The sequence below is a fragment of the Paroedura picta genome, chromosome 15 (genome assembly GCF_049243985.1).
Source record: "Paroedura picta isolate Pp20150507F chromosome 15, Ppicta_v3.0, whole genome shotgun sequence".
Lineage (NCBI taxonomy): Eukaryota > Metazoa > Chordata > Lepidosauria > Squamata > Gekkonidae > Paroedura > Paroedura picta.
The window spans coordinates 3192012-3217610 of NC_135383.1; the positions used below are offsets into that span (position 1 = coordinate 3192012).

At 54.9% G+C, this 25599-nt stretch overlaps 1 protein-coding gene across 1 annotated transcript in view; it reads left to right on the forward strand.

Annotated features, from left to right (window-relative positions):
* SAMD11 (sterile alpha motif domain containing 11) overlaps positions 1-25599 on the forward strand; it is a 106321-nt gene that overhangs the window by 49309 nt on the left and 31413 nt on the right. Inside the window, 3 exon segments of the mRNA XM_077312596.1 lie at positions 4640-4764; positions 16641-16733; positions 24530-24691. Of these exon segments, the coding sequence (XP_077168711.1) occupies positions 4640-4764; positions 16641-16733; positions 24530-24691 (380 nt within the window).

Here is a 25599-nt window from a genome sequence, read left to right on the forward strand (position 1 = left end):
CAGCTGTCACCAAAGCAACTTAATCACATCACCAGTTGTCTGTTGGAAGTATCGCTAGGCAGAACCCATATACCTGCCAAGACCCTCTTTCTAAAAACGCTTGGCGCCCACAGACACCTGCTTTAGGAGTATATTACCTTCATATGTGTAGGGCATTTGTGAACCCTACAGCCCTGGATCTTCCTCCCCACCCATGTTGGATAGACTCAGAGAACCCCAGAGTGGGAAGGGGCCATCCAGTCCAAGCCCTCCTCTATGCAGGATCAGCCAAAAGCATCCAGGATCAGCCTCTGCCGGCAGTTTAATTGGGTCTAGACCCACATGTCTAGACCCACTAGACATGTGGGTCTAGTCTCTGAGGAGGCGGGACTCGGGCCCCTTTGACAGAAGGGCAAGGCGTTTGCATGAAGAACTGTCCATCAGCGTTTGCTCTTCTGGGACGAAGCTCTTCGGAGTCTCTGTGAAGCGATGTAAACACCCGGCTGCCCATCTTCCTTCCAGCCGTGGTCGGGGTGAGGTTATCTTTCCTTCCGAGAGGTCATCTCGCACTGGGATAGCCTCTCAGCTCCGCTTCCCGTAAGCGATGGCGCTCTCCTGTTGCCACGGGTGAATCATTATAGTGCCATTACGGAGGATGGATTAGGACAGTCGGCCTTTTGAGAGGAGGCAAACGAACTATTAGTCCCATTAAACATAGACAATAGATTAATCGGGCTATTCAGCGGAGGCATTAACGGCGGCTTTTTTATTTTGGATCGGTCTGTATATCCAGCCGCACTTCCCCGTCCCCCGCCTTCATCGCCACATCTTCTGGAAACACTGTGGGATTTTAGCAGAGCTGTGGCATTGGGAGATCCCGGGGTGGGAAGGGGGGCTGTTGCTCACGAATGCTCTTAAGTGGCAGAAATCTTCCGGGGCCCTAAAGCTAAAAGGGCTTCTTGGAGGATGGGGTGGTGGGATACGCCATCAGGTTGCATTATATATATGACAATCCTGTGGGGTTTTCAAGGCAAGAAATGGACAGAGGTGGCTTCCCATTGCCTGCCTCGGCATGGCAGCCCTGGAATCCCCTTTTGTTTATTTAACTTATTTTATTTTTAGGCCTTCCTTCTCTAGCCGCGGTCTCAGAGTGGCTGACAACAGATAAAACAGTATACATCAGGGGTAGTCAAACTGCGGCCCTCCAGATGTCCATGGACTACAATTCCCAGGAGCCCCCTGCCAGCGAATGCTGGCAGGGGCTCCTGGGAATTGTAGTCCATGGACATCTGGAGGGCCGCAGTTTGACTACCCCTGGTATACATAAAAGTACCTGTCCAGGTACTAACCTGGGCTGCCCCTGATGAACTAATGGGAGCTGACAAGATCAAGTCCAAAGGATGTATTGATTGAACATTGGTGGGTCATTAAAGTTTAACTTGGGCTACTGTTGAGTTTGCACCTTGACATGGTGCCTTTATGTATTTGTCTGTAGGTACAATATTTTGGGTAGATCATCCATCTCTTCCTTGTCCTTTCAGGCGATCTCTCTCTCTCTGACCCCCTTCTTTAATTGTGTGTGTATATATATACATACACACATACATGCATCCGTGTGTGTGTGTGTGTGTGTATACACACACACGCATAATAGTGCGCTGCTGGAAAGGGATCAGACAGATAATCTGATTTTGCATGTGTTCCTATTTGGAGGAAAAGAGAGCAGATGTGGGAACGCTGTCTGTAGCAAAAAGGCACCCATCTTTATGGGGCTGAGGGGGAAGAGGTTTAGCAGAGTCTCGTCTTGTTTCTCTGTCTCAGGGGCCTACGGGCTGCGCTGTGCAAAAACATTTCCAAGCCTTCAGGCTTCTGTAGAGTTGTAAGCGGAACCCCCTGAATTTTGCAGAGGGATCGGGGAAGAGATGTTGCTGGATGCAAACTTGGTTCACACTAGGTCCCCATGAGCCCTTACGTTCATGGGAGTTGTGGTCCTTGGACATCAGGAAAGCCACCCCTGATCTATGGCCAGGCCACTAAATTGTTTCTGATTTTTTTCCCCACAATAATGCGGTCAGTTCTTGTGAAGAGAACTTGCCAATGTTTGGTGTGTAGTTTCGTACAGGCATGGTCATAGACCTTGGTTTTGTCAATGAATGAACGAACAAATGAGCAAGTAAATGAACGAACGAACGTACTGGTCTGCATCCAATAGCATGGCCCAGTGTGATCAGGAAAATCTCTCCAGTTCTGAAAAAGGCCCTTTGGTCATGGACCAATAAACATTTTATTGATTGATTTATTGAATTTTTATTCCGCCTTGCCCACGGGCTCAGGAGGGGTTTGCTGGATACTTCAGCTCTGGGTAATGGCAGCAGCCCGAAATGCCCCCCGTATGTGAGCCAAACTGAAAGGATTTTCCGTTCCTGCCCAATCTTGCCAGGGTCAGCCCCCCCCTCCTTTTCTTGTTACGCTGATGGCAATTTTTATCTCTGTCCTTTGTCCCCGACATCCACATATTGATTTGCACAATTAAGAACTGATAATCGCCTCAAATTAATCCCGTAAACTCCTTTAGATCTGTCCTGCACAACAGATCTCAAAGGATAAGCCTCCCGGTTGCTCGTCCTGATGTCACGGGGGGGGGGGGAGGGACAACAAAGTGCCGAAACTGGCTCCCTTCTCGCCCAGCCGATTGCCTGAGGGCGGTGCTGCTTTGGGGGGAGGGGGCGCCCCACAGCATAGCAGGAGGGTGGGGGGCTGCAGCCGAAATGCCCTTGAAAGGCCCGGCGTGTCCCCGGGAAACCCAACCTGGCGGCAAGAGAGCAGGGAGAGCAATTGACTCAAAGTCCACCTTCATCTGCGGCGCCTTGTGAAAATCCAGCGCCAGACGCCCATCGACAGCTCCTCCATCTAATGACTTTTCTGTCATAAACTTTTATCTGATTAAGTAAAGTGCCGGACAGGAGATTAGCCTCTTTCCCCCTTCCCTTCTGGAGGGGTTCCTTGAGCAGCACTGCAGCACTTCCGGCCAGAGTTGGGGAGGGAAGGGGTGCCTGGGTGGGTGGGGGAGGGGGAGAGCTGTCTATTTAAAGGGAGATCAACGCTAGGTGCTTTGCCAGACGGTGCCTTGCTCCAGTTGCACCAGCCATTAGAGGTCAGGGCACCCTGAGCTGATCCGGCCATGTGTTGCAGTTGGCCAGTGCGCAGAACAAGGCCGTTCGCCGTGTGAGTACAAGAGTCTCCGTGTGGGACCCCCTTGGCATAACTCTTTATTGTCTCATGAGTTGTTTCCTTTCTTTGCATTCCTTGGAATGTTTGGGGGCGAGGCCGAATCCGGGAAGGGAGGAGGGCCACCGTCAGCCTTGCTTAGCTTCTGAGATCTGATGGGATCAGGCATGCCTGGGTTTCCCAGCTTAGGGCTATGTCAACTCAAAGGCACCTCTACTCTGGGGTCTCCTTAGCAGTGACCATTCGGCATTCCGAGAGTTCGGAGCACCAGAGAGTGTTGCAAAAGGAGGGTTGATTGTGCTAGACTTCGGGGTCCATCCAGGTGAGAACGAGGTGTGGTCTTGTCTTAAGGAGGAAGGGGAAGGTGACTGTAAGCCGCTTTGAGCCTCCTTCGGGTAGAGAAAAGCGGCATATAAGAACCAACTCTTCTTCTTCTTCGTCTTCGTCTTCGTCTTCTTCGTCTTCTTCTTCTTCTTCTTCTTCTTCTTCTTCTTCTTCTTCTTCTTCTTCTTCTTCTTCTTCTTCTTCTTCTTCTTCTATGTTCTGGTCGGTTTTCCAGGCGGTGTAGCCATCCATGGTCTGGTAGTTTTAGTCCCTGATGTTTCGTCAGTGACTGCAGCTGGCCCGGAAAAGCAACAACAGCCTCTGGCCACAAAAGGCACTGACAATTCTTAAAAGTTCCTTGGCAGATCACATGCCTAGTCCAGAATGGGATGCTCCAAATGGTGTGTTGTTTCATTGCCTTCTGCTGATGACGGACAAGGTCCTGAGCTCCATAACTTCCTTGGGAGCTGCCCAGTGGCCCATGGCTGGCTGGTATTGCAATCAGGAATCTGCCAGTGGGATTGTGTGTTGTTTCTTTCTTGGAATAGGTTGTGGAAGCATGGTTGTGTGTCCAGAGGTTTCATTTTAGGACTTGGGCGGGAGGCCACCAAGGAAGCCCGGGATCAACTATGCAGAGGAGACAACGGCAGACCACCTCTGTTTATGGGGGGTTGGACTAGATGGCCCAGGAGGACCCTTCCCCTTTTCTATGATTCTATGGGGGGTGTCACCATACGTTAACTGCGCAATGATGGCCCTTTCCACCCCTGGGTGCACCAACCAATCCTTACAGCAGGGGTAGTCAAACTGCGGCCCTCCAGATGTCCATGGACTACAATTCCCATGAGCCCCTGCCAGCATTCGCTGGCAGGGGCTCATGGGAATTGTAGTCCATGGACATCTGGAGGGCCGCAGTTTGACTACCCCTGCCTTAGAGTGACCCACTTGAAAGACAGAAGATGGTAGAGTGTGGCATTGGTGGTATTGTCCCACACTTCCTCCAAACCGCTACGGATGGTGCACGTCGTTCTCTCTTAGGAGGCGGGTTAGACGGGTGGAGGATCTCGGGCCATCCCCGTCGACTAAAGCGTCGCCTTCTCTTTTGCAGCCGGGACAGCGACTTGACTTCCTTCATCTCCAACCTGCACCAGAGTCGCCAGCTCGTTATGCCAGAGACCCAGACCCGCTGCGAGTTCAAGAGAAGCAGTCTCGATGTCGGCTTGGGAGGAGCGGGTAAGCGGCGGCCCGGGGTTGGGCTTGGGGCTGGGGTGGGGGATGTCCTGCCATTTCCCCCTTGCGTGGGGGGCTGCCCCCGCATGCATGACTGTTGCGCGAGAAGCAGATGGTGGTGAAAAGTGGCATCTAGTCACAGCCAACTTAAAACGAGCCCGTGGGGCTGTCAAAGCAGGAGATTTTGTGGAGCAACCCTGGACTTGCTTGGCGATCTGGCCCTGCCCTGCTTCTGAGATCCGAGGAGAGGGGCCGTCCTGGGCCGTCCTGCGGAGGGGCTCTGCTTGCTCGCTCGGTCCCTCCAGGCTGAACCGTGGTTTTTATCCAAGGCGCCTCTCCGTTAAAATGGGCTCCACCAGAGGAGCCAAACGGGGGAGGGTCAAGTGGGCAGTGAAGCAGAAAGACCTTGACCAGGTTTGTAATTGCATTAATCAGGACCCTGTCGGAGCCCCTGGCAGCTCCCTCGCTGGGGTGGCTCCCTCGACTTTAGATTGCGGCCTGACCTTTCCAGAGCTTAGCAGGGCTCCCGCTTGTCTTGCTGCGGAACCAGAGAGAGGCTGGAAGGCTGGGCTGCACCTCCTGGTGCTCTTGGACAGCGTCTGTGGGAAGGGGATGGGTCGGGAAGTCGGAGAGGCAGCAGTGCAGCTGTCAACAAGCATGCTCAGCTCTTGGCATTTCCATGTGCGGCCAGTGAACTAATTTGGCTGTGTAACTAGGCCAGGGGTAGTCAAACTGCGGCCCTCCAGATGTCCATGGACTACAATTCCCAGGAGCCCCCTGCCAGCGAGTGCTGGCAGGGGGCTCCTGGGAATTGTAGTCCATGGACATCTGGAGGGCCGCAGTTTGACTACCCCTGAACTAAGCCTTGGGGGAAGCACCCAGGTAAATGGGGTGCAACACATAGACCTTGGTAGTGTGTGTGTGTGTTCTAAGAGGACGGGCCGTTTTTAAAGACTGGCTTCAGCAGCTGCCCCCCCCCCCCCCCAAGCACAAGGGTCTTCATTGACTGAAAGGGAGTCCTGCCCGTGCCAGGAAATATTTTTAAATATCTTTACATTTTAAGAGGCATCCTTTTAAGCAAAGCTTCTGCCTGGAGTATTGAGGGATTGCCGTGAACAGTTATGCACGACCCGACCCGCCTTTCTAATATTTTGTAGTTGGTTTTGCTTCCTGCGGCTGCACCCACCGCCCTGTGTCAGAACCCCCCCCCAAGGTGCCTCCGCAGAAGGACGCCCGTGTCGATGTTTCCGGCTGCAGCAGAGCGTTCTTTCCTCCCCCTGACTTGAGTGGAAGCTGAGCGTAGTTATGGGCAGAATCGCCACCTTGATGCGCATCGTATTTTACAGCCGTTATCAGATGCTGACAAAGCTCGGCTGGGGAAAAACAGGCAGGGCTTGTAAATCGCAAGCAGCAAAGTCCCTTAGCTGGGGGGGAGCCTGGCAAGGCCAGGAGACCCCAGCTGGAGGAGAACAGGAAGGGTCCGTGTAGTCCAGCATCCTGCCTCTCACAGGGGCCAGCCGGTTCTTCTGTAGGGCCAGCAACTGGTATAGATGCCATGGCCTTGGTAAAACATCGGAAGAGCCCTGCTGGGTCAGACCAGGGAGGGTCCATCTAGTGCAGCCTCCCATCTCACCCAGGGGCCAGCCGGTTCCTCTGAGGCTCAACAGCAGGGCACAGAGGCTGAGGCCTTCCTCCTATCTTGCCTCTTGGTTGACTGCCCCTGAATGTGAAGGTTCTCTTTGATCATTTCCACTCATTCTGTGTCCACGGCTGCAGGAACCTTACAGGGTGGTGGCTCGGCTTAACATATACCCAGTCAGGGTTTACTTTATTCTGGGCCTTTCAGACCCCTTTCTCCCCCAGTTGTAGAACCTCCTGCATGATTCAAAGCGTCTTCAGAATTCACCGCTTTACAGCGCAGCAGTTGGACTAGCCAGCGGCTCGCATGGCTTTGTGACAGGGTTAACAGATTTGGGGTGTATTCAAGTGGGTATCCATGTTGGTCCTAAAGGTGCCACTGGACTCTGATTTAGATTCGGGGTATGCCTGACCTGGAGTCAGCTACCAGGCATGGCACTTAAATAGAACCTCCCTGCACAGGAGCAGTCTGCCTGTGAACTCCAGAGGATTCCCTGGCTGGGAACGTCTCCGGGGGTATCTGGTTGGCTGCTGTGAAAAACCGAACCCGTGGTCCATTCCTCCAAGGCTGTTCTTGCGGGCCGTCCCGGCTGTGTGTTGTGGTGGCCAAGGGGCCCGTGGATACACTGGCATGGCATCAGCAGGCATTTTGTGCACCAGCTCAGCCACCAGGAGCTAGAACACTTTCCCATTTGATCATTTCCGGTGTCATTAACCCCAGCCTACCCCCAAGACCCCCCCCCCCCCACACAGAGGTTTCAAATGCAAGATGCCAGCACAGTCACTTGCGTTTGGGGCAGATGGCCCCCTTGGTGGCAGGTATAACTTAGCCTTTTGCCTCGCCAGCACAGGGGAACGAGGAGGCCGAAGGGCAGGCACTGATAAAATCTAATTGCCCCATCGATCGCTTTTGTAGCTGCCGCCGGTTGCCGCCTGATGACTGAGATCTTTCTGCTGTGTTTGGTGCAATGCTCCCGCTGTCTCTTGCCCTGCCTGGTCCGCTGGGACCGTAAGGGATTACCGGGATCTCTTCATCATGGAGCGGGACTCTGTGGGCCGGCCCCCTCTCTCCCTGCCGGCATCGGAAGATTTATTATAATTATTATTGCGGGAGCTCTGCTCGGCTTTCGATAGCGTTGCGCCTTGTGCTTGGGGGAAGGAGCAGTGCTGTGACTCTCCCAAACCTGCTCTTGTGGACAAAATCCATTCGGCGGGTAGATGTACAGTCCCTTCCCAGCCCAGTTTTTCAGCAGTTTCAGGTAGGGGCTGGCATGAGTTTTGTCCTTTCTAGACCTGATGTCAAGCAGTAGCTCTAGCCACTGAGAATTAAACCAGTTGCCGCATAACGCACTTCAGTGTACTTGAGTGTTGTTCAGCTAGCATTACTGCATCGTATGGTTGCTGCAGAGATTGGAATGGCTGTTGCTGCTCGTTGAAAGCAGATACGTTTGGCGGCTTCCTTAATTACAAGGTGGAGTTTGTAAGGGATTCAACAGAATCTCCAGGTATTCCCCAACCCAGAGCTGGCAACCCCGAGGGCCACCCCTCTCTGTTGGCTGGGTCTTTGCCCTCTATCAGTGCTCCGGGTCTGCTCTGGGAAAATGCAAATCAAAGCCGGCAATCAGGGCAGGGGGGGGGGCACGGAAATCTGCCATATTTTCATGTTCTAGCCCTGCAGCGGGATTTGGAATGGGAATCGCAGCACCTTCCTTCTCCCCCGGCCACCCCCCGCCCCCCCGCCCCCCCGCCCGGGGATCAGATAAGCGGGAAGGTGCCGCCGCCGTAGTTCTCGCCACAAAGGGATTTTCTCTGTGTGCGAGAGGCAGGGGGACGGCATAAGGCCCCTTTTAATCTTAATTGAGAGCGACACACAAAGGGATGAGCGGAGAGGAGCCGGGGCTGCCTGACGGGAGCATGGCGGCAAAGCCGGCGGTTTGCACATCAAACAGAGCTTTAGAGGCTCCCCGAGAAGCTCCCTGCGTGTCTGTAAACAAATCCAATCCCTTCTATCCAGTTTGGCTAATTCACTCTGCCGGGGCATGCAGAAGCGAGGCGGGCGGTTGGCAGAGCAGGAGGAGGACGAGGAGGAGGAGGAGGAGGAGGGAAGCGCTGGCCCAGAGGAGGCCTGTAGGAAGGAAAACTCTTGCACGTCGGTGGGTAAGGCTCTAGCCAGGGTCTCTTGGTTCTTTCCGGAGCTGGTGCAAGGCCTGCTGTTTTCCACGACCGCTTTTGACGTAGCTCGGTGATGCCTTTCTTCTCTGACCCTTTTCGGTTTTGGTGGCTGAGGGCTCCTCGTGCAAACGTGAGGCTTGCTTGTTTAAACGGTCCCCACTGGCCGCCCTTGTCCGTGCGGTTATCCCACGGCCCAGCCGGATTGGCTGCGGGGTGTTGTGACGTCGTCTTGTGCAGCTGAGGATCACTGACTGGGTCGGAACATGTACGTGGCGAGTATAGCAAGAGACATTCAGGGGCGACTGGAAGCAGCACATTCGGACATGGGTGCAGAGAGAGAGAGAGGTGGAGTGGGCAAGACAAGAAACCAGTGTCGCTGTTAAGCCCTGGAAGTTCCATTGTTGTCCAGCCACAGACCTAGGTCAGACCTGGAAGTATCTAGCCTTTTCTGAAGTGGCATGGGTGAGGCTCAGTTTATTTCTAGGGCAGCATTGAAATTGAGAAGAATCGGGGTCCTAACATGCAGAGCAGGGCCCCCGAGAATGGTTCCCGGGGGCATCTTGGCACCCACCAGCATATATTTTAGTGCTGACTGATGAAATTGAAACAAAAACGCTTATTATTTTCCCGAGGAAATGTGCATGCGCTCGAAATCTCACGCCTTGAATAAATCTTTGTTGGTCTTAAAGGTGCTACTGGACCTTTTGTTGTATTATTTTCCCGGACAGCCTTTCTTTGACACGCTCTTCTCATTTTTCTCATTGACAATGTCCATGGGATTTGATGCTGTCCTGGCCGCTTTCCCATGTAGCTCCATGTGGGACTTTCCACCTGAGAGGTTTGCGCAGGGCCACTTAAGGGCACTTCTTTCTCCATCAGGGAGCTGAGACCCTGTTTCCTGTGGGCTGATTTTCGTCTTGAGGTTTGGAACCTGTATTTGCAGAGTCCTAACAATGATGCAAGAAGCTGTGCTCTTTCCCCTTCCTCACAAGGGAGATGAAAAAAATAAGGTCTCCTTTGAACTGGCTCCCTTGATTTACCAATATTCCAGTGAAACAAGTCAGACCATTTTTGTCTTGTGCATTTTCAGGTTTATTCCCCTCAGATTCTGTCTTCCCAGAGGCTCAGGTCTGGAACTGAGCAGGGGGATCTGCAGGCTGTGGAGGCGTGAGGGTTAAGCGCCTGGCGTGGCCGTTGCTCATAAATTAACCAGGGACCCCTCTCCCCCTCCCTGCAAAAGCGAGGAGGTATTGAACACGGCTGCCAGGGCGTTTGGCTGATGCGGCGCTCTTTCTAGCAGTGGGAAACTAATTGGCTGGGGAGCAGCTGCATCCCAGGGTGGGGGTGGGGAGAGCCCAACCAATTAGGAAATCGGGGGCGGGGGGGGGGAGACTTCCCTGTGCAAATCACCCCTTTTTCAATTTCTCAGCTGCTTGCCTTTCCGGCCCTTCTCCCGCGCTCCCCTCCCCCCTCTCCCCGGTTTTTCCACTTTTAGATTTGTGTCCTGCTCAACTTCCGAGCCTTCCGCCCTGCCTGTGTTCATGTTCTCTGTGCATCTTAGAGCATCGCTTGTTCTGTGGCGCCATGGCCAGGAACAAAATGTTGGGTGGTTGCAAGTTGACAACGCAGGCAGCCATTTTGGGATGGATGCCTCAGGCAGATGCAACGGAGCTGCTTCATACTGAATCGGACCCTCGGCCTGTCAAGGTCAGCATTGTCTGCTCAGCTGGCAGCTGCTCTCCGGAATCTCAGGCTTAGCTCTTTCAGCTGCCCGGTCCCGTTTAGCTGGAGATGTCAGGGATTGAACCAGGGACCTTCTGCGTGCCAAACAGAAGCCATGGCTGGGCTCTTCTGAAGAACCTTGCACTTGAGAGATGGGGAGGAAAGGCAGGAAGAAGGAAGTGAGCACCAGCAAACACATTGTCAGGCTCCGTGGAAGCCCCATATTGGCAATAGACCCTGCTTAGCTCTCCAGATCCAATGAGACCTGGGCCTCTTCTGCACACATAGGATAATGCACTTTCAATGCACTTTAGAAGTAGATCTTCCTGTTCTGCACAGGAAAATCCGGCTGCCAAAGCACGTTGAAAGTGCATTATCCGATGTGTGCGGAATGGGCCCAGCAGGCCAACCTGGACCGCCTGTCTTGCCTCCGTTCCTTTCAGCTGGGCTTCTCCCTATGACTTTTTCTGAGACGGGAGGATCGCTCTGAAGGAGCCTTCCCTTCTGCATTCATGCACCAGCCCAATCTGGCGGGTTCACACAGAGCTTCTCCACGTAGCCTGCTCTGCAAACTGCCAAGCCTCAAAAGAAGTTTGACAGGATCTCCTGGAGGGAACCTCACCCCGTGGCGACCCTTCCACCTCATCTGCGGGTGTTTAAATAGGCCCTTAGAAAAACGTGTTCCGGCTCTCCCCGTCCCACGCCCTCCTACCCCGCCGCCCCCTCCCCCTCCCCTCCGCCGCCCTCGCTCCGTCTTTGAGCTCCTTGGGAAGAAGACAATTTGAGGGCTTTCCGCGCCGCGCTCAGCCGAGAGGTTCTCTTTCCCCTCAAGCCAATCAATGGCAGCCTTTTCGGCCCCGGCGGGGCTCGGCAAACACGAGATCAATAAGTTATTAGCACCATTCTGTCAGCTGTAATGTGGAGATTGATCGGGGCTGGGGCTCCGGCACGCCACTTGGCACTTCCCCGGCCTGATAAAGATGACAGATTAAGGGAATAAGAAAAAGGAATTAAGGAGTCTGGCTGTCAAAGCCCGTCACGGGCCGGCGGGGGCCGGAGGAGCGCGGTCGGACGTTTAAGTGACGGGAAGGGCACGGCTCCTCTGGCAGCTCCCCGGCGAGACGGCTATCTCTGAGCGGCCGCCTCCGGAAAGGCCGAGGCCTTTACAAAATGAAACGGCGACGGGCACCGTGGGATTGTCAGGCCCGCCGGCGGAAGACGCGGCCGTCCGCTGGCGTGGTCGAGGCGCGTCGCCATGGCAATAGCGAGAGGGCTGGAGGCAGAGTTCCTTGTCGGCTGAGCACGAGGACCCCTTTTCCCCCCTGAACGTGCCAAGAAGACTCGGCTTTCCAGAGAGCAAATTCTGGCCTCCTGCAAGGAGTGAAAAGAATGCTCAGAAGGGCCAGAGAGGTTGCATCAGCTGGAAGAACACTGTCTTCCTTTCCAAACATTTTTCATCAGGGTCTGAGCATGGCTAGCGTAGGTGTAGGTGAGCCCTTGGGGGAGTAAAACAGTTTGTGGGCTTGGACATTTTGAGGCTGCAGGCGGGAGCTGTTCTGAGGTTCCCTTGCAGGCTAAGGAAGCGGCTGCAATCCTGTGGGAGGCAATCAGAAAGGACAAACAAAACAGAGAGGAGTACATCTTAACCACCTTGGAATTAAACAGATTTAGGAATGATTATTGTTGAGGGGGGAAAAAGAGGGGGAGGATACTTGTCAGATCAAGGACAGTCTTCTTGCTGCACAGTCTTGTTTTTCTTGGTTTCATCATATCCACTAGCACAATGGAATGGGTTCTAAAATTCTACCCAAGAGAACCTTGGTTGGTCTTTTCATACGGCTGCAAACCGTGGCTTGCACACCTCAAACACAGAGGTTTCCTTGACTTTCTTTCACAGGTTCCCTTTCCCATCACTCCCTTTTGTGGCTTTCACTATGGTTTACCGTGTTTGCCGTGCTAACCAGGATTCTTGACTAAACCAAGCTGTGAAGCAAGTTTACTGAACTTGCTTAAGGCAGGGGCCCTGCTAACCATGGTCAGTGCACTGAGCCAGTGGCTGAATCGTTTGATAAACCAGGGCATGAAGTGAGTTTGCACTGCTTGGTTCAGGCCTCATTCAGCATTAACTTGGGTCCGTGCCGTATCCCCATGCAGCCTGCGTCTCATTTCATATTGCTCACGGTGCACCTTACAGTGAAAGGGCGGCCTCCAAGCGTGGCATTCCACGTGCGAAATCGGCGTGCGCAGCATGCAGAATGAGCCTGCGCCTCTTTCCTCCCTCTCTCACACAAGCTAGGCTTGTTTTCCATACTATGAATTTTTACCACCTATTTATGACCCGGCACATGCTGTAAAAGCACATTTCACAGGACACGCCTGTGCACCTCTCCTCGTAAATGGCCTTATTGCAGGTGAGCCCAGCAGATGCCTCTGCAGTGACCCTCTTCCGGGGGCCCCTTAGATGTGACTTTGGGGAGGGCATTCCAGAGCTGCTTGTGTCATTAAAGCAAACCGAAAGGATCGGAGAGCTGGCCTTTCTTGGCCTCTCCCAAACAGCCAGAACGAGCATTGCAAATCTCTTGCAGAGGGCTTCCCTGGGCCTTTTTCAAAAGTAAGACCTCATACTGCTGGAATTTCGTTTTTTTCTGGACTGCTGCTGCTTTTGTTTTAACCTATTTTGCATCTGTGATCTTTTATGCTGATGCTCGTGTGTCCCGTCCCGTCCCGTCCCCCCCTGGCTGATATTTAAGAGGACTTGTCTGTTGGGCTGTATTGTTCTGTTTTTAAAAAATATTTGCAGAGTCATTAGCAAACATATTGTTGATCTGTCCTGTAAACCAGGGGTAGTCAACCTGTGGTCCTCCAGATGTTCATGGACTACAATTCCCACGAGCCCCTGCCAGCGTTTGCTGGCAGGGGCTCATGGGAATTGTAGTCCATGAACATCTGGAGGACCACAGGTTGACTACCCCTGCTGTAAACTATCCCCAGTGAAGTGGTAAGAGAAGCAGAGGGAGGTTGGAGGTTAGGGAAAGGGACCTGGGAGAGAAACACCCACTCCCGAGAGACTAGGGTCATCAGGGCTGTGGGAGGAAAAGGGGCAAAACCCCAAAGTCTCTATTTAAGCGGGGGGGGGGGGCTGTGGACAAGGGGGCCGGGTGAGGCTGAAGTGCGGCGGGGTGGGTGAAGCTAAGCATCACGCAGCAATTGAACCGGTCTAATCTTCTCCTGCTGGACGCTCCTCTCTAATCATTTCTTCCTCCCCGTCCCGGCTGCCCTCTGTTCAATTACACCCTGTAATTCCCATGACCTCTCCCCTTTCTCTCCCTTTGTCCCGCCGAGTCCTGCCGGCAAAGGGCACAGCCGAGCAGCCGAGGGGTGGCGTGCGGCCGAGGGGGGAACCCGCTGAGCGCCTTTCACCTGCCGGGGCCATTGTGCTTTAGAAGTTGGGAGACTGGAATCCAGCCCTGCCTCTCACTTAAGGGGGCGGCGGGGGGGGGGGGAGCAAACAAGGCTGTTGCTAGGGACGTGGTTGCTAGGGGTCCCCCCTGCCTGCCCCGGGCAAACTCTCTGCACGTGCCCTGGCAAGAGGCTGCACAGGAGGGCCCATCCTGGGCGTTGTCTTGAGCGACGGAGTGCAGGCCTCTTCCTGCTCCTTGCAGCCTCATGGCTGGCCAGGGGCAGCTTGGCCTGAATGGGCTCCTTGTCTCCCCACCGTTGCTATGGGTCCCTCGGCCTGTTTGTGCCGTTCGCAGGATATGCCTCATTAGAAGGGCAGCTTTTTCCCATCACAGAACTGCACTCCAGCCGTCCTCGCGGTCTCCCCACCAGGCCCTCTTAAAGGCCCACGAGCAGATTCCCAGGAAGGAATTGGGATCACAGAGGCAAAGTCCTTTGCAGTCTGGGTCTGCCTCCAAGGCTCAGCGCCCTCCCCCTTTGATCAGATAGCCCCTCCAGGCAACATTTTATTCCCCTGCCTATGAAGGAACGGCTCTCATTCCTCAAGGGGCGTGGCTCAGTGGAAGAGCCTCTCCCTGGCATGCCAAAGGTCCGGGGGTTCAATCCCCGGCGTCTCCAGTTAAAAGGACCAAGGGATGTGAAAGAGCCGCAGCCTGAGACCCTGGAGAGCTCCCCCTGGGAGAGTAAATGATCCTGACCGAGATGGGCTGGTGATCTGATTCGGTGAAAGGCATCTTTTCATGGATAATTCATATTATGAGGAAGAAAAGGAAGGTTTGCCTGTTGGGGAGGGGGCTGCCTCTCCCCCTTGCCTCGGGGTCTAGGGGGCTGAGGGCCTGGACTTGGCCCCCTTTCAAACGTGCCCAGATGTGTATCCCGTGGGATTCTGTGGGAAGCCGGTGGGGACATGCAGCTGTTCTGATGTACCCCCAGTCTCAGCGAGAAAGGCAGATGCTCAGCAAAGTCAATAAGTTAATGCGCTGTGTTTTGGCAACCAGTGAGCTGGTTGGGTAGGACTGGTGAGAGCATATAGGGGACATGCATGGCCTGTAAGCGGCAGCTAAGATGGGGTGGGTGGGTGAGCAGGCCATCAAACGGTATTCTGCAGCCTTTTGAACTCGGAGAACTGGAGCACTAAGGAGATAAACGCAGAGTGGAAGTTTTGGGTTGCAGGTTCCCCCCCTCCCAAGCCATGATGCAAACCTGCATAATATATTTAGAGCGCGAAATTGAGCTTTTCTGGCTGCAGAATATGGATTGCTAGCCCGGGCCGTCCATATTCGACAGCAGGGGTAGTCAACCTGTGGTCCTCCAGATGTCCATGGACTACAATTCCCATGGAAATTGTAGTCCCATGTAGGGCTCATGGGAATTGTAGTCCATGGACATCTGGAGGACCACAGGTTGACTACCCCTGTTCTACATCAAGAAAAGCTCGGTTTTGCAATCTAAATAGAGATTTGTGTCGTTTCTCTGGTTTTACTCGGTTCGTTTCTGCAGCTTTCCCCATATTTTTGTCCATTTATTCTACCTCCCTTGTGGAGGCATGACATGGGGTGTCAAAGCCCCACCTCCGTGACTTCTGGAAGCCTAATTCCATGCCAGAGTTCCCTCTAAACCAGGGGTGGCCAAACTGGCTCGCCAGATGTTCACGGGCCACAGTTGCCATGAGCTCCTGCCGGCTGCTGTTCCATGCACATCTGGCGAGCCACAGTTTGGCTCATTACACAGGAAGCCCTGCTCAGCTGCAATGTGGATCTGCACAGGGTCCGCCCACTGCCCATTTTAAGGTTGCAGCAATTATATTCCGCTCAGGATGTGAGCTGGGGGGCGGGGAGGTGGGAGAATTAGGGGGAAGACTGTCACACACCCACGCCTTGTGCGTTCTTAAGCTTACAGCTGCCAGGGTCGACCCTTCTGTTCATTTTCAATGTACCCTGAAAGTCTCAAGGAGTGGAATTCCAGACCCTCCAGTCCTCCTTTCTGGCTTTTTCCTGTGATCTTGCAGAATCGTAACTCACCGACGCAGCCTTGCCTGTAAACCGAAGCTCGGCACTTGGGGGCCGGGGAGAAGGAGGCTCAGCCCCCTCTTTTCGGCTCCTTTGCTTGTGATGACCAGCAGGTCTCTTCTGTCTTGCCCACAGCCAACAACATTCTTGTCCAGCCCCCCTCCCTGCATTATTAGGGGTGGATATTGATTTTGAATCTGTACAGGAGGAGGAGGAGGAGGAGGAGGAGGAGGAGGAGGAGGGCAGGGAGGAGGGAAAGAGAAGATGCTGTAATTGTATATTAGGTATTTTGCGTTGGCTCACTACAACGGCACAGCGTCAGGAGCAGCTGAGTTTTCCAGGCAGGCGAAAGGGGAGAAGATTGCTCAGGCTGTTGAGACCACAAGAGAGAGGAAGAGGGAGGGAGCGAGTTCTCCGCTTGGGGGGTGGCTTCCTCCCTCTCCCCCTCTCCCCCTCTCCGCACGGCTGCCACCACCCGCCAAGACCCCAGCTGGTTTGCATCAGGGCATGAAAAGCGAGGACACGCCAGGGGGACGCAAGGCAGCCGATCAAACGATGCAGTTCAGTAAGGAAATAAACTAGGCTCCCAAATTTATGGCTGGAAACGGTTGCCATTGATCAGCGGCGTTGACGGCGATCGTGTCCCTTTGGGCTGAATGATTAGGAAAGCATATCCAAGCGTTCAAGTACCCCCTCCCTCCTCTCCCTCCCCCTCTCCTCCCCCTTTTAGCTGGATGTGTGCGTGTGTGTGTGTGCTGTTTTGTGCGTGCTCACAAAAAAAAACGCTTCCAAAGTCTTTGGATGAATGGGGTGGGGGGAAGGGAGAGTCAATCGTTTTATCTAATCCTTTTTCCTATCCTCCCCCCTCCCCCCTTCCAGATGAAGTTTTAGGCAAGAGAAGAGCCTGTTCTCCCAACAGCACCAGTGAATGTCCTCTGGAAAACAAGAAATCCCGAAGTGAGTCCCCAAAAGGTAGGCACTCCAGCTTTGGTGGTGGTGGTGGTGGTGGTGGTGGGAGGGGGGGGACTCTTTTTGTCTTTGCAATGTGGGATGGTTGACATTTGTCACGGGGGGAGGGAGCAAAGGGGATCTGATGCTGGCAACTGAGTCATCTTCCCTGCGCTCTCAAAGGATTCTTCCTTTCTCAGATCAGGCTGGGAGAGACGTCCCTTAATGAGCATGACTCTTAATGTATGCCGACCCCCTCCCTCCCCCCCCCCTCACTCACCCCCTCCCCCCAGCTGGGGTTGGTCTGGTGAAGTTTCCAAGCATTTCATCCCCAGATGAAGCGTCATCTCCACAAAACGTTTTGTCTCGCTTCCCTTTCTGGCCGCCGAACGCTCGAGCTTAATATCGAAAGCAGCATCAGCAGCGGCAGCGTGCGCCTCATTGCCTTCCATGTTGCTTGCTTTCCCTTCCTTTTTTTCAGGGGAGGGATTCTTCAAGTAGAATTTTCTTTTTTGGAACGCAAAGAGTCACTCTGGGCACTCCAGGGGCTCAAAGCCAGTCTAGTGGGATTCCGGCACCCCCACCCCCACTCTTGCAACGGCAGAAGCATCCCCCCACCCCGTTTCCCTTCTGCTTTTGAGCCCCTCCTCTGCATCGGAAGCAGTTTGCCGGGGGTGGGGGTGGGGGGTGGGGGTGGGGATACCGTCTAAGAGATGCAAGACCAAAAGCAGACTCTCTGATCTGCAGGGTTCTCCTGCACTGTACTTGCATCCAGTTTTGGAGTTCCGCCTGGTTGCCGCATCTCGGACTTTTTGGAGGCACTATCTTGAAGGCTGGTGACACAGAGTAGGAGACAAGCGCAGCGATTGATTGGTTTCGTTTTATTTATAGCCGGCCTTTCTCCGCCATGGCTGCTTAACATCCTGCTCCTCCCCTCTGTTCTGTCCTCACGACCACCTGACCATGCCGGGGCGGTTAAGTAGGCCCGGCCAAGAGAGCACGCGGGTGGCCCAAGGTCACCCAGCGGGCGGTTGTGGCAGAGAGGGGATCGGGGCCTGGGTTTCCCACCTCCAAGCCAGTTCTCACCCACGGGGCCCAGGGGTGAGACTCTGGGAATGGCGGTGCCCCCCAGAATTGGTGGAGGAAGTGCCGTCTCCCGATGGGGTGTCCAGGGGTCGGTCCGGAGGAGTGGGACTTCCAACCTTGGCCCAGAAGGGAGGGCTGAGACACCTCAGGGAAGGTCTTGTGGTCCAGGTTGCATATCCAGGAGCCCTAGGTGGAGACTGGAGGCCTACAGGGCAGGTGGGGGGTGGGCAGGGTTTCGAGGCAGGACCAGAAGGCGAAATAAGAAGGTCTCCATTCCTCTCCTCCGGCCCCAAGGAGCTCTCACCTGGGAGGAAAGACCGGTGCCCCTCTCTGGGGGAACTTCAGTTCATTCCGTTCAAACTAATTCGCTTTCGGTCATGCCTCATGTTAGTGCCCAGAGAGGGCCAAAGCGCTTTTAAAGGATTCTAAAGCGGACACTTGGGGTGGACAGGCAGCCTTTGTCTCTCCCATTTTGGCTCAAGAACCTTGGGAGGCCAGGCTCAGGGCCTCACGCTGCCGTGTGACTTTGGGCCCATCACAGACACACATCCTAGTCTACCTCGCAAGCTTGTTGTGAAGATAAAATGGAGAAGTGGAGAACGTTGCGAGCCACTTCGGGAGAAAAAAATGGGGAATAAACTAAATGGAACCGAAACCAGCTCCTGTGGTGACATTAGAGAAGATGCGGGGCTAGGGTGCATTGGGTGGGGGTAGCCCCAGACCCTGGAGTGTGGTACAGCCATGCCCTGCAAGAGTCTGGGCTTCTCTTGCACCTAGCTGTTCTGCAGTCCTGAAAGCATTTTCCTCCGCTTGCCGAAATCCGCCTCTCCATTTCCTGCGCTGCTTCCCCCTCCGCTCCTTGGAGTTGCAATTAGACAGACATCAATATTCCAATAGGGATCCAGGTGGGACCCTGAAATGCATTTTGCTCCAGGAGACGCCAGCTTATCGGAGGGGGACCGAAGTGCCCTTAACCTGTAAAATGCTGCTCTGCAGGAGCACTAATTTCCTCTTAATATGTTAGCAGTATCCGTCTGCAGGCTGTCTCCAATTCCCCCCCCTCCTTCCCCCCCCTCCCTTAGCCACGGCATCCTCTGAAAAATTAATCAAGGTGATAGCAGTTTAATCCATCTCTGGGAGAAGGCAGCTAAGCTTTAATCAGGCTTTCCTGAGACCTGGCTATCCATCCCTTTGGAATCAATGCTGCTTATCCCAAACCCCAAATAAGACCACCAGCCCATGGACAAATTGAAGCTGCCCATCCCCCCATCCCCGGGCTACACTCCCCTCTGTTTGGGCAGTTTCAGGCTGGAGCAACAGATTATAAAATAAGAGTTGGGAGCGATGGGAATCTTCTCTGTGCCGTTGCTTTTCAGTGGAGATTTAAATGAAGGGCGCTGGGCGTTTTCTCCGCTGGTCAGGGAGCCCAAAAGGGGTTCTTCGCGCTCTCCTGTAGCCATGGATGCATGGCTGACCTTGGAGTTTATTTTCTGCACCTTTTCCGCACCTGCTCTCTGCTTAGGTGTAGCTGGCTAGTTTGGGTCCCACCTCTGCCTAGAGGCCTAGATTTAGGGGAACACTTCTGTATGACTTTCTCTTTCAAAGAGGTGGTCGCTCCCTGCCAACCGTCCTTTCCCTCTACAGCCATTCATTGGCTGAGCTGCTGTGATGTCACAGAACAGCCCATGAACATTCTGGTATCATCGGAAGGACATTATATTATGAAGCAAACAAACATACAAATAAATATTCTCGCTACAAAGGGAAAAGGACTCATTTGGCAACAAATACTGCTCCAGTGAGGGAAGGGAAGGGCAAAGCCTGTTTAGTGGGGCGTGTATTCATTCATTTTAATTCATTTGCACCCTGCCTTTCCCCGCAAGAGAGACCCAAAGGGGCTTATATTGCTCTCCGCTCCTCCCATCTGTCCTCACAACAACCCTGTGAGGTAGGTTAAGCTGAGAGAGCACGACTGGCCCAAGGTCATGCGGAAAGCTTCCGTGCTGGGATTCGAATCCAGCTCTGTCGGATCCTGGTCCAGCACTTTTAACCATCGCACCACCCGGCCCCTCTTTTGAACTCTGCCTTTTGAGGCCGCATCTTCATTCAGAAAAACTGGGCTCATTGTAGCCTGCCCAAAGGCCCATCTCTCTCCCTCCTTCCTCTTACGGGATTGGCCACAACTGCTGTGATGTCACAGAATGGGTCCCAAGCCACTTGCCCTGCAGGGGGAAGCTCAGGGCCGATACTGTGCAGGAAGCGGAAAGTCATTTTGGCACGCGTGGGGGAGAGCACCCTGGCCGCGGCTGAGCTTCGGAGACAATTTTCACCCTCAACTTCTGCTCCCCTGCGCTGCCTTCCCCCTTGCGCACGTGCCCAGAGAGCACAACAGGGAAAGGCAATTTCAAAGCAGCCCCCCGGAGGCAGCGACGATCCTGTTGTGATGTTTTTTGAGGTCCCCCCACTTCTCGGTGGAGCTTTTCCGAGTGCGTGAGATGGGGGGCGGAGGGGGGGGGATGAGGCTGCAGAGTGAATTGCTCTCTTCTATCCTCCTAACAAGGAAGAAGGAAGGGGGGGGACACACCTGTGAGGGGCCGCCGATGCTTCCAGCAGAGCGGCAAAGTAACCTTCCTTTCCGCCCTGCCTGGCAAGCGTTCCAGAGATCAAACACAAGCCCTATCTCAGTGGAAGCGGCCTGCCTGAGCGCTCGCTGTCAAACCGAGCAGAACGTTCGTGCGTCTAATATGGAAATAGGAGCATATCAGAGGCTCCGGAGAGGGGCCGCGCTGGCAGGTCACGGAGGAAACGTTCTCCTCCGGAGACGCTTCCCGCTCTCCCCTCTTCCCCCTCCGGAGCCTGACACCGAGGTGCGCAGATCAGCTCTCCTGATACCCCAGCGCGGGGAAATGAAACTGCATTATTCGGGGAGGGGGGGAGGCTGCCGGAGCGGGCGGCCCTCCCCTTCTGTTTTCGCAGCTGCAAAAAATAAACCCAGCAGAAGCCTTTTCTCTTTGGGGAGATTCTGAGCTGGGCTCTTGGCGGCAAGGGAGGGAGGGAGGGATGCGTTATTGCGGAGAGAGGGTTCGGTTTCTGGAAGGCAGGCGTGTTCCTGGTCTGGGTGCACCCACAAGTCGAAATCCTGCCCCGGGTGCGGTTGGGCAGATTGGGGGCACAGATGGGTCAACGCAGGCCTGTTCTTCATGGGAATCGGCACTCTCAAGGCTGAGGTTCCCAAGGATCCCACTTTCCCAAATCGACAACTTCCGGTGTGGATCATCATCCCACCCAGTTCCATCCTGTCTACTCAGGCAGGCAGCCTCTCTCCAAGCTCCCAGACTGAGGCCTTTCCCCTCCCCTCCTGCCGGGTCCTTTGGACTGGAGACGCCAGGGGTTGAGCCTGGGACCTCCTGCGTGCCAAGCAGAGGCCCTTCCACCGAGTCAAGGCTCCTCCCCAAGCCTTCATTGTAGAGTTTCCCCCGCTCCCTTGGAGTGGGCTGAGAGCCGCTTTCGAGATTCTCTTGGCCCGTGGCCAGGTGGAAAGCCAGACACGCTGCCTGCAGCCCGGCCAAGTGGCTGCTCGTAAAGTCAGACTAAAATGGCAGCCTTGGCTCTTGGCGGCCCTCTTAATGGATCCGGGCCTAATGCTGTTCTCGGCTGGCACCGGCCCCGCGGCCAGGCCCCCCCTCCCCCCGGCCGCGAGCTTCCGCGTCAGATGCCCTCCGCGCCTGAGCCACAGTCCCTCTCCCAAACCGCCCCCGGTAAGGTCACCAGCAGAGTTCACAGGGATGCGGCGGACGCCGCGGCAGCCAGAGGCGACGGCCGAGCCGCGTCTCTCCGCAGCATCTGCGTCGGGAGCAGAGCAGACGGCCGGACAGCTGCTGTTGTCTAGGCCTCGCCCTCGGAGCGCCTCCGCCGGAGACCGTGTCGCACCTGGCGGCAGCCGCAGAGCCGGCGCGATCCGTCTCCCGCATTAGCCCTCCGACGACGCTAAGGACAAAAGCAGACAACGACGGCACTGCCGAGCGGGAATTATCCTGAGCTGAGTCGGGGGAAATCTCCCCTTGGAAGCGCCACAGATCTCCCCGCTTTCCTCTGCACTCTGCCTCCACCTGCCCCCCCCCCGACATCTTCTTTGGGGCAGGCGGGGAAGAGTTGACCGTAAATAGAACGGGGGCCATCTTTTCCGACTCTCTGCTTCCCCCTCCTCCTTCTCCATCTTTGGGGAGGAGGGGGGGCAGAGCCTTCCCACCCAGCAAAAGGCCCTGCTTTCAAAGCCTCCGCCCCCCCACCCCCCTTCCGCGGCGGCCCCCTTTTCACAGATTGAGCTAAAAGCCTCTGAGCGCTGGCGGAGACAGTTGGCGCGTTTGTGAGCTCTCTCCGGGGAGGTGGCGGGTGAGCGTGGGAGGCCCTGTCAGTCAGAGGAGGAGCGGCAGGAGCCGAAGAGGCGGGAGGGGGAATTCCAAAGTAGGGGCTCCTTCCTTCCTTCCTTCCTTCCCTCCTTCCCTGGGGTGTAGGCCACCTGCTCCCCGTATACTTCCCAATTAACACCCGTCCCCAGTCCCTTTTGGAGGCAACAGGTCTTCCAGCCCCTGGCCTAAGGATGCCAACTCCAGGTAGGGAGGTTCCTGGAGATTTGGGGCTGGAGCCTGCGCATGTTGGATTTTAGGTAAGGGAAGGCGATCAGCAAGGGTGTGAAGTCTCAGAGTCCATTTGCCGTAGGTGCCGTTTTCTCCTGGATCTCTGTGGTCTGGAGATCCTTTGTGATTCCAGGAGAGCCTCAATCCCCACCTGGAGGTTAGCTACCGTACCCTGGCCCGGCCCACTGGGCAGTTTGAGTCAAGCTTGGCCTAACCTACCTTGCAAGGTTGTTGTGAGGCCAAAATGGAAGAGATGAGGACCATGTTGACCCGCTTTGGGTCCCCGCTGGAGAGAAAGGCCGGGGGTACAAATGAATCAGATCAATAAAGAAGCTTATTAAATGATTCACACCCATGCGGGATGCAGCTGGTGGGGGGGGGCGTGGAAGACCCCTCTGAGACACCACTGCGTCTTTCTGCACGGCCCGTGGTCCCCACCCGTGGCAGGAAGGCAGCTCAAACTCGGTCTGTTTGTCCGGTGAGCCAATTGGGAAAAGATTAGAAGATTTCCTCGTCCTCTTCCTGACTTACCTCCCTTGAGCAGCCATTTTTAATTTGCACCTTGGGCGGCCATTTTTAATTTGTGTCGACGCAGCAGCCCGGTTGCTTTCCGCGCTCCAGCACGGCTGCCGAATCCTCAGGACCGGAACAGCCCAGTTCTGGGCGCACAAAGCCGGGAGAGAACCTTCAGAGCGTGCAAAGTCATCCTTAATGGATAATTATCTAATTTAGTTAACAAGCTGACGGTTCTTAGGAAGCCGCGGCCTGGGGAGAGGGCCTTTCAGGAGCTGCCTCCCCCCCCTCCCCAGCTTGCGCACTCTCCTGGTGTGCCCTTTGTGCACGCACACACACACACACACACACACCGCCCTTGCCCTTGCCCCTCCCCTGACAACATTAATGCTGCTGCAGTTGGAGTTCCTCAGAGTAATGAAAAGCTTTGGCCTGTGGGGATGATCAGAGATAAAACCGCGTCAGGGCAGACGCTTGCCAAGGCGAGGGAACGGTAATTACCACCAAGTTCTGCTTACAGTAAACAAACGCCGCCCAGCCCGGTTTTTATCTCCCCGTGTGGCGAGTGGCCCACCGCCCCTTGGTCACGGCTGAAGGAGAAAAGGAGACGCAGCCGCGTTTCACGGTGGCAGAGAGAGCTGGGAGGCAGGGGCGGACTGGGCTGGCTGTGTTTGGCCCATCGGTTGTGGCCTTTGGGAAACAGGGATGGCGTAAAAAAAAAAATGCAGTCTCACAACAGCCCTGCAAGCTAGACTAGGCTGAGAGACGGCCAAACCTGGGTCACCCAGTGGGTTTGGGGGCTGCAGGGAGATCAGGGGGCTTGGGGCTCCCTGATCCAAGTCTGATGCTTTACCCACTAAACGATGCTTCTGTTCTTCATCCCACTTGGGTGTCCTTTTCCATGCCAAGCCGATCTGAGAAAATGTAGGTGGGGCAACTCTTCCTCAGATGCTGCCCAAGTGGGTCACCAAGAGAGCCTATACTAGGGGTGGGCAAACAGCGGCTCGCTGGATGTCCATGGAGCCCCTGCCCCTGCTCATGGTAATTGTAGTCCATGGACATCTGGAGAGCCAAAGTTTGGCCACCTCTGGCATATACGATGGGGAAAAATGCCCATTGCATTTCAGATATGCTAAGAGGCCTTTTTACAGTAGGTTGTTGGTGTTGGTTGCCCATTCATTCATTCATTCATTCATTCATTCATTCATTCATTCATTCATTCATTCATTCATTCATTCATTCATTCATTCATTCATTGTAATGAATGAATGAATGAACGAATGAATGAACGAACGGATTTTATCGTTTATAGTCAAAAGCTATTTATATATACAGTATATACAATTTGACGAGGGCCATGTGTGCTGGTACCCATGGGGCGAGGAGATGCACCCTGTGGTTTCGTACACCACCCAGTGCATTGCTCAAGCATTCTTTGTGCACAGAGGATGCGCAAAGGAGGTGGTCCGCCCGACCTCTCTCCTCTTGCCCCCTCCCTTCTCTTCCCCTTCCCTCTTGTTTTGCCTTCGCCTGTCAGAGTGTCACCCATATGCATCTTTTCCTTTTTAACCTTCTGCCCCACAGAGAACTCCCACACCCCACTGCTGGAGGGGGCCGTGACTCAGATGACCCCAGAGGAGCATTACCGGCGGATGATGTCGGCTCTCAACGAACACGGCGCCTTCGAGGAGCAACAGCAGCGCTTGTACCAGCTGGCCAACAGCATGGCCGTTCCCAGCCACAGCGGTGAGGGCAGCGTCATTCCGCTCGGGGGGCCCCCTGGAGCCCTGCTGGGGCAATTTCCCCTCCTGCCTCCCCAAACTCTTTTCCTGGGGCGCCCCAGAGTTCCTTGGGAGCTTCTGCAAAAAGTCTACCGGTCCTCCCTTTACGGATCTTCTCCTGTAAACAGAGAGAGCCTCTTGCACGCTCTCAGGCGCTCTCCCAATGAGTGCCAGGGGGTGGAGACGTGTGTGTAGGGTTCCCTGGCAGAGGATTGTTACCGGCGTCTCACGGAGAAGAGATGAGTCAGTGGCAACTGGCCAGGTTGACTAAGTGGAACCTCCCTGTGCAGGGGGAGTAAAGACACCTGACTCCCAGGGCCAGAAGGCCACATCAGGAGAAGGCCTTGGCTTCCATGCCCTGCTGTTGTCACCCTGAAGGAACAGGTTGGCTACTGCCGTGGCAGGAAGTTGGATTATAGGGACCACCCGTCTCTCCCCCATGAGCTCCCTGACATTGTGTGGCCCCCCAAAAGAGTCTCCTGTTGGCTCCCCAAATCAAGCTGGGCTCCTTTCCTGAGGAAACCAGCCACAGAGCTTAACTTCTGCCCCAAAACCTGTTTTCGTGGCTCGGGACACGCGAGGCGACTGCTGGGTGTCGAGCGGCAGGCAGCGCCACTGCAGTCGGGTGCTAAACCTGGGCAGGGTTCGCGCTTTCAGGCCGCAGGTGAAACTGTAAATTGGCAGGTGCGAAGGTGCGGCTGGGGCCAGCGGGCACGGTGCAAGAGAAGCCAACCACGCCGATGCCGGGAGCAAAGACATGGGGAGGAGGCCTTTTAACGCCCAGCTCCGCCTTCTGCAGTTCGTTTTCTGAGCAGAATTGTGGCAAAGTCCTTTTCGCGTTGGAGTCAGTGGTGTGGGAGGGTCAGGGAGAAT